The 16,250-nt window shown below is 39.6% G+C and overlaps 2 protein-coding genes across 2 annotated transcripts in view; both read right to left on the minus strand.

Annotated features, from left to right (window-relative positions):
- Positions 1-878, minus strand: part of LOC131688959 (uncharacterized) — an 84,904-nt gene extending 84,026 nt beyond the window's left edge. The window contains exon 1 of the mRNA XM_058973620.1: positions 442-878. The gene's annotated coding sequence lies outside the window, so the exon portion shown is untranslated. The remainder of the gene's footprint in view (positions 1-441) is intronic.
- A 7,125-nt stretch (positions 879-8,003) lies between these two features.
- LOC131686971 (uncharacterized) lies at positions 8,004-13,585 on the minus strand. The gene is made up of 3 exons (XM_058971003.1): positions 11,750-13,585; positions 8,109-11,659; positions 8,004-8,049 (listed from the first exon to the last, which is right to left on the minus strand). Exons 1-3 carry the CDS (start codon positions 13,583-13,585, stop codon positions 8,004-8,006), a joined length of 5,433 nt encoding a protein of 1,810 aa, XP_058826986.1.
- Positions 13,586-16,250: the final 2,665 nt, after the last annotated feature.

Here is a 16,250-nt window from a genome sequence, read left to right on the forward strand (position 1 = left end):
TACTACACTGCCCAGAACAGACCCTTTTAGAACTGATCTTTTTTAGTTTGTTTTGAATTTTAAAATATTTGGTACCGGTAATGAACAAAGATTCACTCCGTTATACTATTATTTTATTCGAACTTTTCGGGTCAACCAAGGAAGGAATAACAGGCGACGACCAGTGCAACTTGAACATTTGTTTGAATGCACAAGTTGTTTATTTGTCTGGCAGTAAACTGCTTGCGGTGTCATTTCATCACTCCCAACTTTCGACTGGTTCCTCATATTGCGCGAACCACTTCGTAAAAAAACAACCATGTGTTTTAATTTAAAAGTAGTTTGTTTTGGTTTTAATCTTATCATGTTTATTCTGTGTAGCAACGCGAACCTTGTCGTGGTTGTGCGGGAAAGAGTTCAATCAATTACTTTTATTCTATGCTGGATTGTGCTCTTACTTACCGTAGTCTACATATAGTGGTGGCCTGTTCCTCGTACGGCAATTTTTTATATCTTTACTAACCGCAAACCTTTAACATAGATTAGATGGAGCACAATATGTTATCAGCTGCTTCTGATGGTGTATTCACTGGCACTGATAACATTTTTAGATCGATTCATTCACATACCCATTCGGCAGCGGCGCTTGAGGTTAGTAAACTTTAAGCACACTGTGTGATAAATTTCATCGTCACCTGTGACTATATTTGTCGATCCTTTGTAAGCAACAATCTTGCATGTAAACAGCTGCTTAATTCGCGAAAAACAGCCAAAAAATTGGAACCGGTTTGCGGATCTCGCACGCGATCCAACAGCGTTCTATAATTAAACCGACGCGCGTGCAACCAAGTGCGCATGCAACACGCAACGACAATGAACTGCTTCCGACACTTGCTGCCCGAGGACTGGCTAAGTCGGACTGAGTGCGAAACGGCGAAGCTCAGAGCATCCGAGCGGTAAGGCAGAGGCGCATAGCGTCAGCGTCATGAGCCTCCACCTTCACACACAACACAGCTAAAAGTTTGCTCGCTCGGTGAGCTAGTCGCATTTTGCTCCCACTGGTCGACGATGCGAAATTCGTTCATGTTATCGGCGTTTCTCATGACCTTAGTTCTCATGGAGAACGACGAACATGATTCCGCTAGCTTTCTTCTGCTTCCACGTGGTGGACATTCGCACACTGAACTATTTGAAGCTACAGCATGGTTGTCTGTTGAGCGGGCTTATAATATGCGAATGCGTCGGCACACATAGGAGTATTTGATTGAAAAACCTGGCCGAAATTATTTATGTAGTTGTTTGCTGCAGAAATAATTAGACTCAACTAATAGTATAAATATATATATATATATATATATATATATATATATATATATATATATATATATATATATATATATATATATATATATATATATATATATATATATATATATATATATATATATATATATATATATATATATATATATATATATATATATATATATATATATATATATATATATATATATATCGGGTAAAATTTCGGTCGAACATTTTGAAACGGGATTCCTATATTGAAAGTATTCTACTTCAAAAGTCGAAATAAACATTGTTAGAATGTCTACAAATAGGTTTGGTTTGCAAAGGAGGTTATGAAAAACTCATTGCTAGAGGATTTCCGTTTCCATTCAATAGAACGCTGTTGCGGTACACTGAAGGCGTTCAGTTTTATCCAGGTTGGTATAATATATAGAGATATAGATTAATTTCGGGAGAGATTTTTTTCCCAACGTCAAGATGGCTGATCAGAACGAGCGTGCGTTCCAGTAGCAAATCGGTGTTAACCTGAACCGTAAACAGGTTAACAAGAAGAAGGGTTTCCGTTTGTATCGCAGCATCGGTCTCGGATTTAAAACTCCAAAAGAGGCTATCGCTGGAACCTACATTGACAAGAAATGCCCCTTCACCGGTCGAAGACCGTGCGCTTCAATGTGCTAAAGGTGAGCAAACTGGCTGGTGCCAAGAAGAAGTTCAATAAGTTCTAAAGGCTTAGAATAAAATGTGTAAATGGGGAGAAAGGGGGGAAATAAGTTTCCATGGGCATTACATTAAAATCTGGTTGTCGCGTCGAGTGAGATGCCGCAATCTCGTGTATAGAGACACTTTAGTACGGTAATATGATATTGCAAGTTTGTCTTTCGAAAAATTACAACACTGGAGATGTAAAATAATCTTTAATATTTAGCCACAAACATAAGATTAATAATCATGTGTCAAATTGCATCGCAGAGCACTGAAAATTTTCAGCACCTTTTTTTGTAAATCGTGTATCAGTTGAATAGTTGAGACCTTACAAAAGGCATATATACATTCAATGTACGGAGAAACCGTCAAAAAATTGAAAGGCCCAACGTGACCATTAGACGCTATTATTTTTGTTTTTGGATATGTTGTTTACTTTCTGAGATATGGAAGCTTTTGAGGAATTCCACGAAGATCCGTCCAAAAATCTCTAAAAACGTGACCGACCATCTTAAATTCCGATGAAACTTTACAGGTTTCACCGGCATGGAAGACTAAACATTTTCCACAGTCAATAAGATTACTTTGACTCAAGTGCAATTTTTTTAAATGGCGTAGACGTTTTTCCGTGCAAAAATTTCAATTTTTTTGTTTGATTACACTATTTTATACAGTAAAACTATTTGAGAACGAGTTACAGGGAATGAATACTTATGCATGAAAAAAATATACACTGAAAAAAATGTTGTGTCATTTTTCCCAAAAATTTATGTTAAAAATTCAAATTCCAAAAATTTTTTTTTGTAATTTTTTATATTTTGTCAACAAAAATTTAAAGAAAAAAGGATTTCATGATGGAGAAATTATCAGCAAACAAGTTTTTCTAACAATAACTTTATACATGTTTTTAAATTTCAAGCTAATTGGCATAGAAAACTGCAATTTTATTACAGAATATAATTTTAAGTATCATTTTAAATCAAAATGAATTTAACAAATGTCTTTCAAAATGCAATAGTTTTCGAGATATTTGGAATTTTGTTCCAACAAAAACAATTAATTCATGTAATTATGTCCTTTTCAAAAGTTATTCACGTTACCCCATCATAAATTGTCAAAAATCTAATGTTCATCGTTTTAAAGGCATAAAAGAAGCTTTTTCAGTGTATTTGGTTCATGGAGAAGCTTTCAATAAAAAAAAATTTCCAACAACAACTTTTGACAAATTTTTATAATTCATACTATTTGCAGTCAAAAGCAGAATTTTATGTTTGAATATGATTCTAAACGTCATTCTAAATCAAAATGTTCATAATACAAATTTTCAGAAATGTAATAGTTCTCGAGATATTTTAAATTTTGTTTTTACAACACATTTATTTTGTTTTACTACGACCTTTTCAGAAGTTATTCGCGCTTCTCCATCAACAATAATTAGTTTTTCGCAAGGCCTATAACATTTTCTGTAACTTTCCCATTGAGATCAAGGTAATATTGTATACTAAACTTCACTGACTTGCTAAGCTAAATCAAAGTTTCGATTATAAGTTCGCAGAATCGGAATTTCTGCTCTACCGGGACGACAACCGTTAGCAGTCGTTTTATGCGATCATAAGTAATGTTTGCTTTGTTGGAGTTTAACGTCTGCATAGCGGTCAAGACGGCTGTCATGTGCAGAAGAGCGGAACGCTAAACGTTAAAAACAATTTCAGTTTGAATTATAAAAAATTGTAAAAAGTTGTTAGGAAAACTTTTTTGTTGAAAGCTTCTCCATGATCCAAATACACCGAAAAAGCTTCTTTTATGTCTTTAAAACGATAAACATTAGATTTTTGACAATTCATGATGGGGTAACGTGAATAACTTTAAAAAGGACATAATTACACGTATTAATTGATTTTGTTGGAGCAAAATTCCAAATATCTCGAAAACTATCGCATTCTGGAAGATATTTGTTAAATGCATTTCGATTTAAAATGATACTTAGAATTATATGCTATAATAAAATTACAGTTTTGTATGTCAATTAGTATGAAAGTTAAAAGCATGTATAAACTATTGTTAGAAAAACTATTTTGCTGATAATTTCTCCATCATGAAATCACATTCAAAATGTAGGCCAAACTAAACCGATTTTGAATATTGGAGTATAAAAACACACTACCCTTATTCAAAGAATTCAACTTTGAAAACATTTTGTGAATTTACTCATCAATGAATAAACTATTTCTCAAAAATTAATATGTAAGTTCACTTAAAAGACAAAATACTGTCTAATTTCACTTCAAACTGATAAATTGTTCAGAGTTGATGTATTTAACCCTTGGATTAAGCATTGCGTTCAGCCGTGAGGTAGCTGTTGGATGGTATATTAATAAACAGATCACAAATTAATCCTCCTAGTGGTGTTATAATAAATATCTCATATAATTCATATTCATATTATACTCGTGGAACACCGAATGAAATGAATAAATTATTTTTGAATCCCAAAATTTTAGTGAAAATTTGTCTCCTTTTGCAAGCTGTAGAATATACTGGTTATGGCGAAATAATTACCAGATGTATTTTTTATAATTTTTTATATTGCTATTTCTCTGTCCGTTTCTAAGATGTGTCATGAGATCTTCTTCTAATCTGAAATATTTGATAATGTCCGAGCTATTTTGATGTGTGTGATGTGATTGTATAGCTTTCAGAAGACAAAAAAAAATTTGTCTGCTGTTTCCTTAAAAATAGTTTTTGCATTTTAGTATATAACGGAGTCAATCACGGAAACAAATTGAATTTTACATACTATTTGGCATAAAAATATTTGCAGTCCTGTGAAAAATTGCGAAATGTTTGTATTATGAGAAAACTATAACTAATTAATATACAAACCATACTTTCCCCTCAAGATGAAGGGATGCATTTAGAAACGTTGTCCTATGTGAAGGCATTTGACCAAAAAATTAAAAACTACATCAATTTCAATTTAATTCTAATCTAAACTGAGTGAATATATACTATAATTAAGGAAATTCTAACTGGGTAATATGAATGTTTTAAGAAGAAACCTTTGAAATCAGACATTTCTATACCGTTTATTCAAAACGTAATATCTAACAAATGTAAACAAACTGAGTTTATTATGCCAAATAAAAGCCAAGCATTGACTCTTTATCGTCCATAAATAAAAGAGAAAAATGATAACTCTTTATATGTTAATTTAATCTTAAGTCAAAATGTCACATATAGTATACCAAAGCTTTGCTAATATTTCTTAGATATGATGTTTTGCGTTGTGACGTTTCTCCAAGTCGACTGTAGTTAGTATGTTTTTGCAATGCCAAACCTCATATCTTCACTCTCGGTTGCAATACAACACATGAAATATATCACAACTACAAGCCCGTCTCTCAAAACGTCACAGTAAAATGTGCCATCTACAAACGGTGTTGTCAAGACCACATACACTGCTGGCCAATAAAATAGGTGTGTGATAGATTATTTTGTTTTTCTCTCAGTTACACATACCAAGCTACAGCAGTCTCTATCACACCTACCGCACACACAAGCCTATCTGTCAAGTTACTAGTGGGTTGTTGGCGCTGATTACATTTGCAATCTTTGTCAAGATGTAAAACAAGACTGCCACAGGCTTTTTTGTGTGGTCAATATAATAGGTGTGAGAAATATATTAATGGGTTATTATTTTACACAATACCATTATATGTTTTATTTGGTAAAGTTTGTATTCTGCGTGCTAATAAATGAATTTAAAAGTTTAATAAGTCAATGATTTGTTATAGAGTGGGTCAATCATCTCACTGTACTCAAGTGGAACGAGTTTTGCTAAGAAAGTTTGTTCGGCATTCCGAAAACTTTGTTACAAATGCCTTAAAACCTTTGAAAAAAAGAAACACGCAAAAAAACCCAAGAAAACATCTACAGCAGCTGACCATTGTATTGCATTATTAGCGAAATCTGATCCATTCGCGTCATCCACGACTATTACAGTACAAATTGGAAATGTGGTAAGTCCGAGAACAGTTCGCCTTAAGATGTAAAATTCCAATCTTCCAGAAGGAATTGCTAAAAAGGTTCCACTATTGCGAAGCAAAAGCCTTCACAGAAATATGTAATTTACTTTTCAACACCGTTAATGAGCCTGGTTCAGAAGGAATCAAAAAATGGTGACATATCATTCAAGGAGCCAATCGAAGATAAACCTATTTTCGTCCGATGCACAACGAAATGTTAGACGTCGAAAGTGCAAAAAGTTTGATCTATATGTATATATATATATATATATATATATATATATATATATATATATATATATATATATATATATATATATATATATATATATATATATATATATATATATATATATATATATATATATATATATATATATATATATATATATATATATATATATATATATATATATATATATATATATATATATATATATATATATATATATATATATATATATATATATATATATATATATATATATATATATATATATATATATATATATATATATATATATATATATATATATATATATATATATATATATATATATATATATATATATATATATATATATATATATATATATATATAATGGCAAGATACGAATGCAAGGATAAAGGATGTCATGCAGTGCTATGTCAAAGACAACGTGCCTTTATATTGCAGTTTCAGCAAGATATTGATCGAAAGCACACACCGAAATATGTAAAGGAATGATGTCGGGATAATAAAGCGACTATAATTCCGAACCCTACCAATCTCCTGTCATCAATCCCGTAGAAAATCTACGGAATGTACTTAAAAAGAAGTTATCCGGTCAAAATTTCAGAAATGAGGGTCGTTAGTGGGAAGCAGCTTAAAAGGAATGGTATACTATGCCAACGGAAACTTATCAGCGTTTGAATGACTCAATGCCAAGGCGAATGGATAAAATTTGGTTGAATAAGGGATGTTACACAGGCTACTAGTTGTTAAAAATATTAAAGTCTTAAAATCATTGGATTTGAAAAATTTTAATGCAATACACCTATTTCATTGACCAGGTACTTTTTTGGATTTCATTGAGAAGAGAGAGTTACGGTAAAGCATAACAATTAATTTACAAATTAAAGTGTTCTTTTTCATATTTACGACTGTTCCGGAGTCGAAGTTAAAACGCAGAGTCCTGTTAGCAGTTGGACACAGCTTCAAGCTGGAATTTTATTAGTAAGATTAACCGGTTAAAGTAAGTGACTCACATCCTACTCACAAAATCAGTGCGAAACTTCTTCTAATCTCCGACAACAATAAAGCTTCACAGTACGCCCTTTTAGGCCTATTAATAAAGTAAGTAAATTCAATTCTAGTTCGTAAATTCGCTGTGAGGTACTTACAAATTTCCTAACAGTAGTAATTAGTAATAATAATTGGTCGCACGCCGGCGATTTAATAGTTGAAAATGCAGTTAAAGGTTTGCAACGTGATTGCTCAGCCAATAGCGATTGGAAGAATGACTGATTCCTTCTTAACGTTCAAGATTGTTCTCATCACGGTGAATATTGTTGGCAGCTGTCATACTCGGTCGTTTAGCGAACCCCTGTGGCGCTTCTCTCTGACCGGGGCAGTGCACCCGGTTCGTAACAGTCTCCTCCCCGTAATACTGGTCACCGGCAGTTCCTGAACCAGTTTTACTATCCTTTCTCACGTCGAGAACTGCTAAGTTGGAGACCGACCGACGCATGAGCCCACTTCGAGTTTGAACAATCGCCTTCCTAATTCGTCCATCCTTCCCGGCATGCACCTCTTGCACCCGGCCTCTGATCCAACCATTCCTTCTAGTCCCATCGACAACGAATACCAAATCCCCAACTTCGATTGGTTTTACATCACCGAACCATTTCGTACGACGAGTGAGTGTTGGTAGAAACTCGCGTACCCAACGCTGCCAGAAGACGTCCAGCTGATATTGTATCTGTTTCCACGAATTACGCAAGGCCGATACTTCATCTGTTGTGGCAACTACCGGCTGACGAACACCATTGCTGCTGCCTAACAGAAAGTGATTGGGAGTGATCGCCTCCTGTTCTTCAGAGTCTAGCGGCATATACGTCAGCGGACGCGAATTGACGATGCTTTCTGCCTCGACTATAAGTGTGAGGAGTCCTTCGTCGTCCAGCTTTCGCCCCGACGAATTGACCGCCGCCATCGCTACCTTGATCGATCGCACCAAACGTTCCCATGCACCGCCCATGTGGGGAGCGCCCGGAGGATTGAACACCCATCTGGTTGTTGTATTGGTAAAAGTGGCTGCCATACCTTCGGCGATTTTCTGAATCTGTTCTTGAAGCAATCGATTCGCACCTTGGAAGTTCGTCCCATTATCCGAGTATACCTCAACAGGGCTTCCGCGACGAGCCACAAATCGACGCATACTCATCACGAACGCCTCAGTAGAGAGATTATATACAACTTCCACGTGTACAGCTCTTGTCGTTAAGCAAGTATATAATGCCACCCACCGTTTCACGTTGCTTCTTCCTAGTTTTACCAGCAGCGGACCGAACAGGTCAACCCCGACGTAGGTGAAGGGTCGAGTGAACAAAGCCAGACGTGCATTCGGAAGAGGAGCCATTCGCGGTATTCTTGGCATAGATTTTGCTATCTTACATTCCTGGCAATTTCGAGCAACGTTCTTGACCAATGGACGAAGTTGCGGGATATTATACAGCTGTCGTACCTCGTTGACAACGGTTTCACTGTTGGCATGCCGATATTGGCGATGAAAGTGGTCGACGATCAAGTATGCAAGCGGATGCTTTTTCGGTAGAATAATCGGGAATTTCGTCTCCATGGCGATATTCTTGGCAGTATTGAGGCGACTGTCAACTCGGAGGATGCCGTTCTCGTCCAAAACCGGAGTAAGTTTGTTTAATGTACTATTCTTTTCCAATGGCTGCCTGCGTTCAGGCGACAGATGTTGATTGCCGTGCAGCGTCACCATTTCATCAGAATAGACTTCCCACTGTGTCATGCGAATCAGGTGCGTTTCTGCCTTCCTCAACTCTTCCTGCGTAAGGTATCCTGCAGTGGTGTCTTGTTTCTTTATCCGCCGGTGTAGGTTGCTTACGTATCGAAAGACATACGCCAGTCCTCTCAACAGCGTGGGCCACCTTGAGAATCTGTTGAAGTTAACTACTGGTGTTGGAATAGAGATCCCATGATGCGTATAGCATGAACGAATCTCTTCCTCGGTTATTGGGATGGCTACACGTTGCGGCGGCCACGTAGTTTCCGGCAGTTTCATGAACTTGTACCCACGGTACCATTCGTGGTCTGGATCGAGGGGTGGTCCGTGGCCCCACTTAGTAGCGATGTCAGCAGGATTCATTTTCGACGGTACCCATCGCCACTCGTCGACCTCAGACTCGCTGAGTACTTCTGCGACACGGAGTGCAACGTACTGTTTATAGCGACGGGGATCGCACCGGATCCAGGACAGAAACGTGCTAGAGTCTGAATGTAGAACTCTTCTAGCGATTTTCACCGGATGACTTTCTAGAATGAACTTCATCAGTCTTATTCCAAGTACTGCAGCCTGTAATTCCAGCCGTGGTATCGACATTGGTTTAAGCGGGGCTACCTTTGTCTTGGCGGCGACCAATGCCACCTTGATATCACCATCCGGCGGCACGATTCGAAAGTAAGCTACAGCTGCATAGGCTTCTTCACTCGCGTCTACGAAGATATGTAGCTCCATACGATTGTAGTGATCCGCGGTTGAACTATCGAAGTAACATCTGGGGATACGAACATTGTTGACTAATGGAAATAACCCAGTCCACTGTCGCCAGCGCATGAACGCTTCGCTATCGATTCGCTCATCCCACTTAACTCCTGATCGCCAGATTTGCTGCAGTAGGATTTTACCCTGAATTATGAAAGGAGCCAACATTCCGAGAGGATCAAAAAATGACATTAGAACTCTAAGAACCAGTCGTTTCGTTGGATATTCTTTTTTATCGATCAGATTCTGCAGATCTTTGTGAAGTACCACCGAAAAACTAAGCAAGTCCTCTTCCGGTAGCCAGAGTAAACCGAGTACACGCGTGTAGTTTACAGCTCCATCCATGTTCAGGTATTTAGGCTGCGACAAAGTATGTTCATCCAAGTGTTCGAGAACTACCTTACTATTGGAACGCCACCCGCGTATGTTGAAACCACCCGCTGTGTGGATCATCCGCACGTCCGCGGAAACTTGTTTGGCCTCGTGTTCATTGGGGAAACTATCAAGATAGTCATCGACATAGTGGCTTTTGAGAACCCCTTCTACAGCTCTGGGGTGAGACTCTGCGAACTCCGACGCGTTCAAGTTTTTTACATATTGGGCGGATGCCGGTGGACATGCCGAACCGAACGTCGCCACGTTCATAATGTAAACTTCTGGAGGCTTCGAAGGATCGCTGCGGAATAGGTAACGTTGAGCGTGCCGGTCTTCTCGACGGATTAGGACTCTGTGAAACATTTCCTCGATATCGGCTGAGACGGCTATTGAAAACTGACGAAACCGAAACAGGACAGCGGGTAACACAGTAAGTTGATCAGGACCTTTCAGCAACATTTCATTCAACGATATGCCGTCGACCTTGGCTGAGGCGTCCCATATCATCCGGACCTTTTCCGGTTTCCTTGGATGTATGATTGCTCCAAGTGGTAAATACCACACTCTTCTCGGGTCGGCTTCTAGCAGTTCTGCTTCGCTGACACGATTGGAGTAACCTTTGTCTTCGTACTCCTTAATTTGTCGAAACAGATTCGCCTTCAGCACTGGGTTTCTGGCCATCCGGCGCTCCAAACATTCCAGTCTCTTCAGCGCCATCGAAAAGCTATCTGGGAATTCGAAGTTATCATATCTCCAGATCAAGCCTGTCTCGAACCTATCACCAACGCGAACTGTACTATGTTCCATTATGTATCGGGCTCTTTTTTCTTCATCCGACTCTAGCGCATGGTGAGGATGAGTTCCCACGTCCTCCTTGGCAAAATAGTCTTTGACGATGTTGTGCAGTGTTTCGTCGGTTGAACACTGGCAATCATGGTAGTTCAATGAAGGGATAGTTTCGCGAGATTTCGTTCCACCGTATACACTCCATCCCAACCTGGTGCGTACAGCAACTGGCTCCCCGACGTCACCTTCTTTTACCTGAAGAGGGACCATCAACCTTAGATTATTGATTCCTATTAGGATACGTGGCTCCGCGTCGTAATAACTGAATATTGGTAGGTTTCGCAGGTGTTGATGCTTACTCGACAGTTGCTCGATGTCCAGGGTTTGACGTGGAAGGTTGAGATTTTTCACCGTGCGCACGTCTTTCATTTCTAACTGTTGTGTGTTGCAGCCCGATACCGCCAGTTGGACGATCATCGACGCTTTTTCTAGGCGTGACATGTTTCCGGTCCACTTGAGGCAGAGTGGTTGTGGATCACCACCTACCCCTAGCTGTTCCACCAGAGCGCTTTCGATCAGTGTTAAAGAAGAACCATCATCCAGAAACGCGAAAGTTTCTATGTCCACTTCAGGTCCGTGAAGTGTGATCGGGACAATTCTGAAGAGAATGGCTTGCTCCGAACAACGATGGACATGATTCTCAGCGTTCGCTGACTGTATTGTGGATTGTTCTCCTTACATTAGTTCGTTGGAGCGAGGGCCTGAGTGTAATAGGGGATGGTGACGAAAATGACATCCGCCTACACCGCAAACGCTGTTCAATCGACACGCTCTCCTGCCGTGGAAATTTAAACAATTACGACAAATGCCTGTATTTTGCAGCAACTTCCACCGACCGTCCACGTTGTATGACTTGAAGCGATCGCAATCCTTTAGGCGATGGTCTTTACCACTGCACGCTGGGCACGACTTCTCCGGTACACTGGAATTGCTTGGATGCTCACTGTCGGTATGTACGTTCAGCGTCCCTCGCCTTGATTTGCTGTTTTCCTCGCATATTTTTACCACTCCGGAATAGAGTGTAACACGACTAGCATTCCTTACTACTTCGGACATAAACTCCCCAAAGTCCTGCAGGTTGACCTCCGCGACCTCTCGTGTGTATGCGGCCCAATCAAGCCTCACGTGTACGGGCAGCTTGTCGACCAGTTCGAGCAGCAACGATGGGTTTGAGAGGTGAGCGCGTTGATTGGCTGCTTCCAAGTGATCGCACAAGCCTTGAACCGCTATTCCGAAATCGATCAGGGATTCCAACTTCTCTGCTTTCGGTGCAGGAACAGATCGTACTTTCGCCAAAAGTGCGTTTATCAATAGTTCAGGACGACCGTATAGTAAACGAAGGGTTTCTATGATGTGTGGGACTGACTCCGGGAGAAGTAAACGGCTGCGAACGGTTTCCAATGCCGGGCCTTTTAGGCATCTTTGCAATCGAATGAGGTTTTCCGCGGGACTGTATCCACAGGCAAGAGTAGTTGTGGTAAAGTTACTAATAAAGACCGGCCAATCGGCAGGATTTCCGGAGAAGGATGGCAGGTCACGGGGCATTACCTGTCTCGCAGCCAATTGCGAGGAAGAGGGTGCACAATGAGTATATTGTTGTTTTATATTGGGAATGTCAGCTGGGCCAAGTCCAAGTTGTTGTACTAGCGACTGAAGGTTCCCATCTTCACTTAGGCAAGGCTGAATTTCATCTTGGTCCTCATTGATGTCGATGCTATCGGACTCTCCTGGCGTGGTTAGCAAGGATTTACCCGATGCCCGTGGAGTTTTAGCCACATTTGGAGTACCTGAAGGTACAGAATCCCGAACCAGCAGATGTAGCTTCGTTGGAGGAAACCGCGGTTTAGGTTGTCCCATTAACTGTGGTTTTGGTATAAACAAATTTCCCTTCAACAACAGTTGTTTCGAAGACGGTAATTTTGGCGTCGTCAGCTCTGGAATCAAGGGCATCGGATTTGATTTCTGCCTGTCCGCTGCCGATCGTTCCAACAGCGGTGGCTTCGGACTGTGTTTGGGAATCGCGCCCTTGTCGTGCGACTGATTCATTTCATTTGCTTTACAGGATTGCATCTCATCGGGCAGAGCGGCCGCTTGTTGATCCTCTACACCTACAGCGCCATCTTCTTGCCCTGTTTGTTTCCGAACCCATTCTACAACATTCGCCTGGGCATTTTTGCGACTGATACGGCTTCTCCCGCTGGGAAGATCGTCTTCCGCATCCAGCTCCAGCTTCTCTTCCAAAATACTGTATTTCTGCTGGATGTAGGCGAGGTCGGATTGCGATTTGAGTTCCAGATTCTTCCTCTCCGCGTCACGCATCTCATTCAACTTGGCTAGTTGCAAGGTAAGTGCTCTTGCTTTTGCACTACCGGTGGTGCTTTTGGACGCAGCACTGCTAGCTGGGATACAATTACGGCATGACCAGGGATGATCTTTGATCGACCCGGTGACTCCGGCGCATCGCTGGTGCCACCAATTTAGGCAATCTTCACACTGCACGAGGTCACACCAAGCATCGGGACGGTCACATGCTACACAATTGAAACCTTCACCACATGTCGCTGTTGATTCATCCGCCATCGTGCTACCGTGATTCAGCACACCAGTAGAAAGTGAGGTTATGGGGTGATTTTCTTGAAGAATTGTTCCGGAGTCGAAGTTAAAACGCAGAGTCCTGTTAGCAGTTGGACACAGCTTCAAGCTGGAATTTTATTAGTAAGATTAACCGGTTAAAGTAAGTGACTCACATCCTACTCACAAAATCAGTGCGAAACTTCTTCTAATCTCCGACAACAATAAAGCTTCACAGTACGCCCTTTTAGGCCTATTAATAAAGTAAGTAAATTCAATTCTAGTTCGTAAATTCGCTGTGAGGTACTTACAAATTTCCTAACAGTAGTAATTAGTAATAATAATTGGTCGCACGCCGGCGATTTAATAGTTGAAAATGCAGTTAAAGGTTTGCAACGTGATTGCTCAGCCAATAGCGATTGGAAGAATGACTGATTCCTTCTTAACGTTCAAGATTGTTCTCATCACGGTGAATATTGTTGGCAGCTGTCATACTCGGTCGTTTAGCGAACCCCTGTGGCGCTTCTCTCTGACCGGGGCAGTGCACCCGGTTCGTAACAACGACTGTGTTGGAATGTTGGAATAAAAAAATAGTTTTAGAGAAAACTCAAAATTTCATGTATTTTTATCTCACACCTTTTTTATTGGCCAGCAGTGTAGTAAAAGAGCATAATAGCAAAAGTGATCGGCAAAATAAAATAATAGTTATCAATTATCTCCCTGTTATCGTCGCGAAAAACATGTAATATGCTAATACGATCCTGCAATGAATAAATGCAGAGGTGATAGTAGAATTAAAAGCCTTCTGCGTGCTTTAATTGTTAAATAAATTTAAAAGTTGCAAGGAAATTTTTGTTAGATATGATGTAATGAAAAAAAGCTCTAGATTTAACGTACGTTTTTTAAATTTCGTGCGTCAATTGAATTTTGAATGAACATATGTTCAGTAGAGCGACAAGAAAAAAACGACCCCTGTCCGCCCACCCCTGAGTCGATTTCTAGTCCCAACAGGAGTATTTGCTTCAAATTTGAAGCAAATCGGACAAGTCTAGCTATCGGACCAACGTGCCTGAAGTTTGTATGGGATTTTTCAACAATTTACATGGAGAAAACACACTAGCTCGGATTTTCGCCACTAGGTGGCACTATATGCATCGTATTATCACTGTAAGTGAAAATAAGAAAGATAATTTAATTGTCTACAACTTTGTCGACTACTACTCCATGCGGTCTTGTTGAAAGGAGTTATTAATCTTTTAACGAAGTGATGTCTGAGTCAGTTTTGCATGGCGTACTGGATTCTCTCGAGCTAAACAATTTCGTGAAATAATGGTCGTCCAATGGGGCCGAATCAAAACTCGTCGAAATGTCAATTGACGATAGGTTCATCCGGAGCTAGATCCGGAGTGTTCATTTGTGTTTACATTTTGCTAGCGTTGCCAATTTTATTTTGGTTCCACCACCGAATGGTGCTACGTTACATCGCTTATGCGCATGCTGTTCGACTTTGCTACTGCTCAGTCGGACTTAAACTAGAGATTGCCACTATGTTTGAGTAAGCCGGGCAAACGAGTGGATCACAGGTTCGCTTGCTTCCGACGGCGGGGCGGCGGCCACCTTGCCTATCGGATCCTCAGCGACTTTACGCCGCTTCGGTTCCTAGGCCTCTGTTATACTGCTAAGCCGCATCGTACTGGTACACCTTAAACAGAGGTTCAGGAAATGAGCTGGAATTCGGACTGGTTCTAATTCGTATTTCGACTCCAGTGACACAACCGATTCTAACTAGAATCGGTTGTCACTGGAGCCGGAATACGAACTATAACCAGTCAGCATTCCGGCTTAGCTTAACTGGGAAGTTTCCTAAAATTTAATCTGGGAAATAAAAATTTTCTGGCAATGCTCCAGCACCCCGTTGAACCCTAACGATTTTGCCACCTGGGCGCCAGTTTGACGATACGGAATGAACATTGTTTACTTTCGACAAGTTTTGAATCGAGCCAACAACATCCAGCGTAAGCGGGCCCTAAACGAGCAGAAATATTGTCAATAAATCGATTATTGATCAATATATTGATGGTGTAAGGGCCTCTATAAAGTATTGACCATGTAGAAATCAAATGGGTTTGACGTATTGAAGTTGTTTTGTTAATATTTTTATTGAAAAAAATCCAGTCTCGTGTAGGGTCCGCTTAAGCGATCAGCAAACGTCCATTGTTGGACCCGTCCCGAATAGAATTTTACAATAGCATTTACCCTACAAGCAATCATGAAACAATAAATATTATAATTATTACTGTTTCAACATTGTTCGGCGCAGAGTTCTCGCAGTAGATTTTCAATAAAAATTTTTGTAACAAATAATTTTACTGTTCGGTAAAAAATTGATTCACATTAAATTTTACTGTTTTCGAGAAAATAAATGTATGGAAATAAAACGATTTTTTAAATGTTAAGATAAATAACTACCCCCCTTTTCTATACTGTAAAAGTCGATTTTACATTGAAATTTACTGTACAAACGTTTAAGTTTATTGTTTTTATATTGTAGCATAACACTAGAATTTATTGTAAATTATTGTAAAATTACTGTACTGTCACAGTGAAAATCATGGTTTTGTTACTGTACATTTCTATTCGGGGTGTTGAACGATTTTGAAATTGAATTTTCTCA

The sequence above is a fragment of the Topomyia yanbarensis genome, chromosome 3, assembly GCF_030247195.1.
Source record: "Topomyia yanbarensis strain Yona2022 chromosome 3, ASM3024719v1, whole genome shotgun sequence".
Lineage (NCBI taxonomy): Eukaryota > Metazoa > Arthropoda > Insecta > Diptera > Culicidae > Topomyia > Topomyia yanbarensis.

Coding starts and splice junctions, on each gene's coding strand:
- LOC131686971 (XM_058971003.1), bottom strand. CDS start 13,585: ATGGCGGATGAATCAACAGCGACATGTGGTGAAGGTTTCAATTGTGTA. Junction 11,660..11,749: donor GATTGAACAGCGTTTGCGGT/GTAGGCGGATGT, acceptor TCCACAATACAG/TCAGCGAACGCTGAGAATCA. Junction 8,050..8,108: donor GTCAATTCGCGTCCGCTGAC/GTATATGCCGCT, acceptor ACTTTCTGTTAG/GCAGCAGCAATGGTGTTCGT.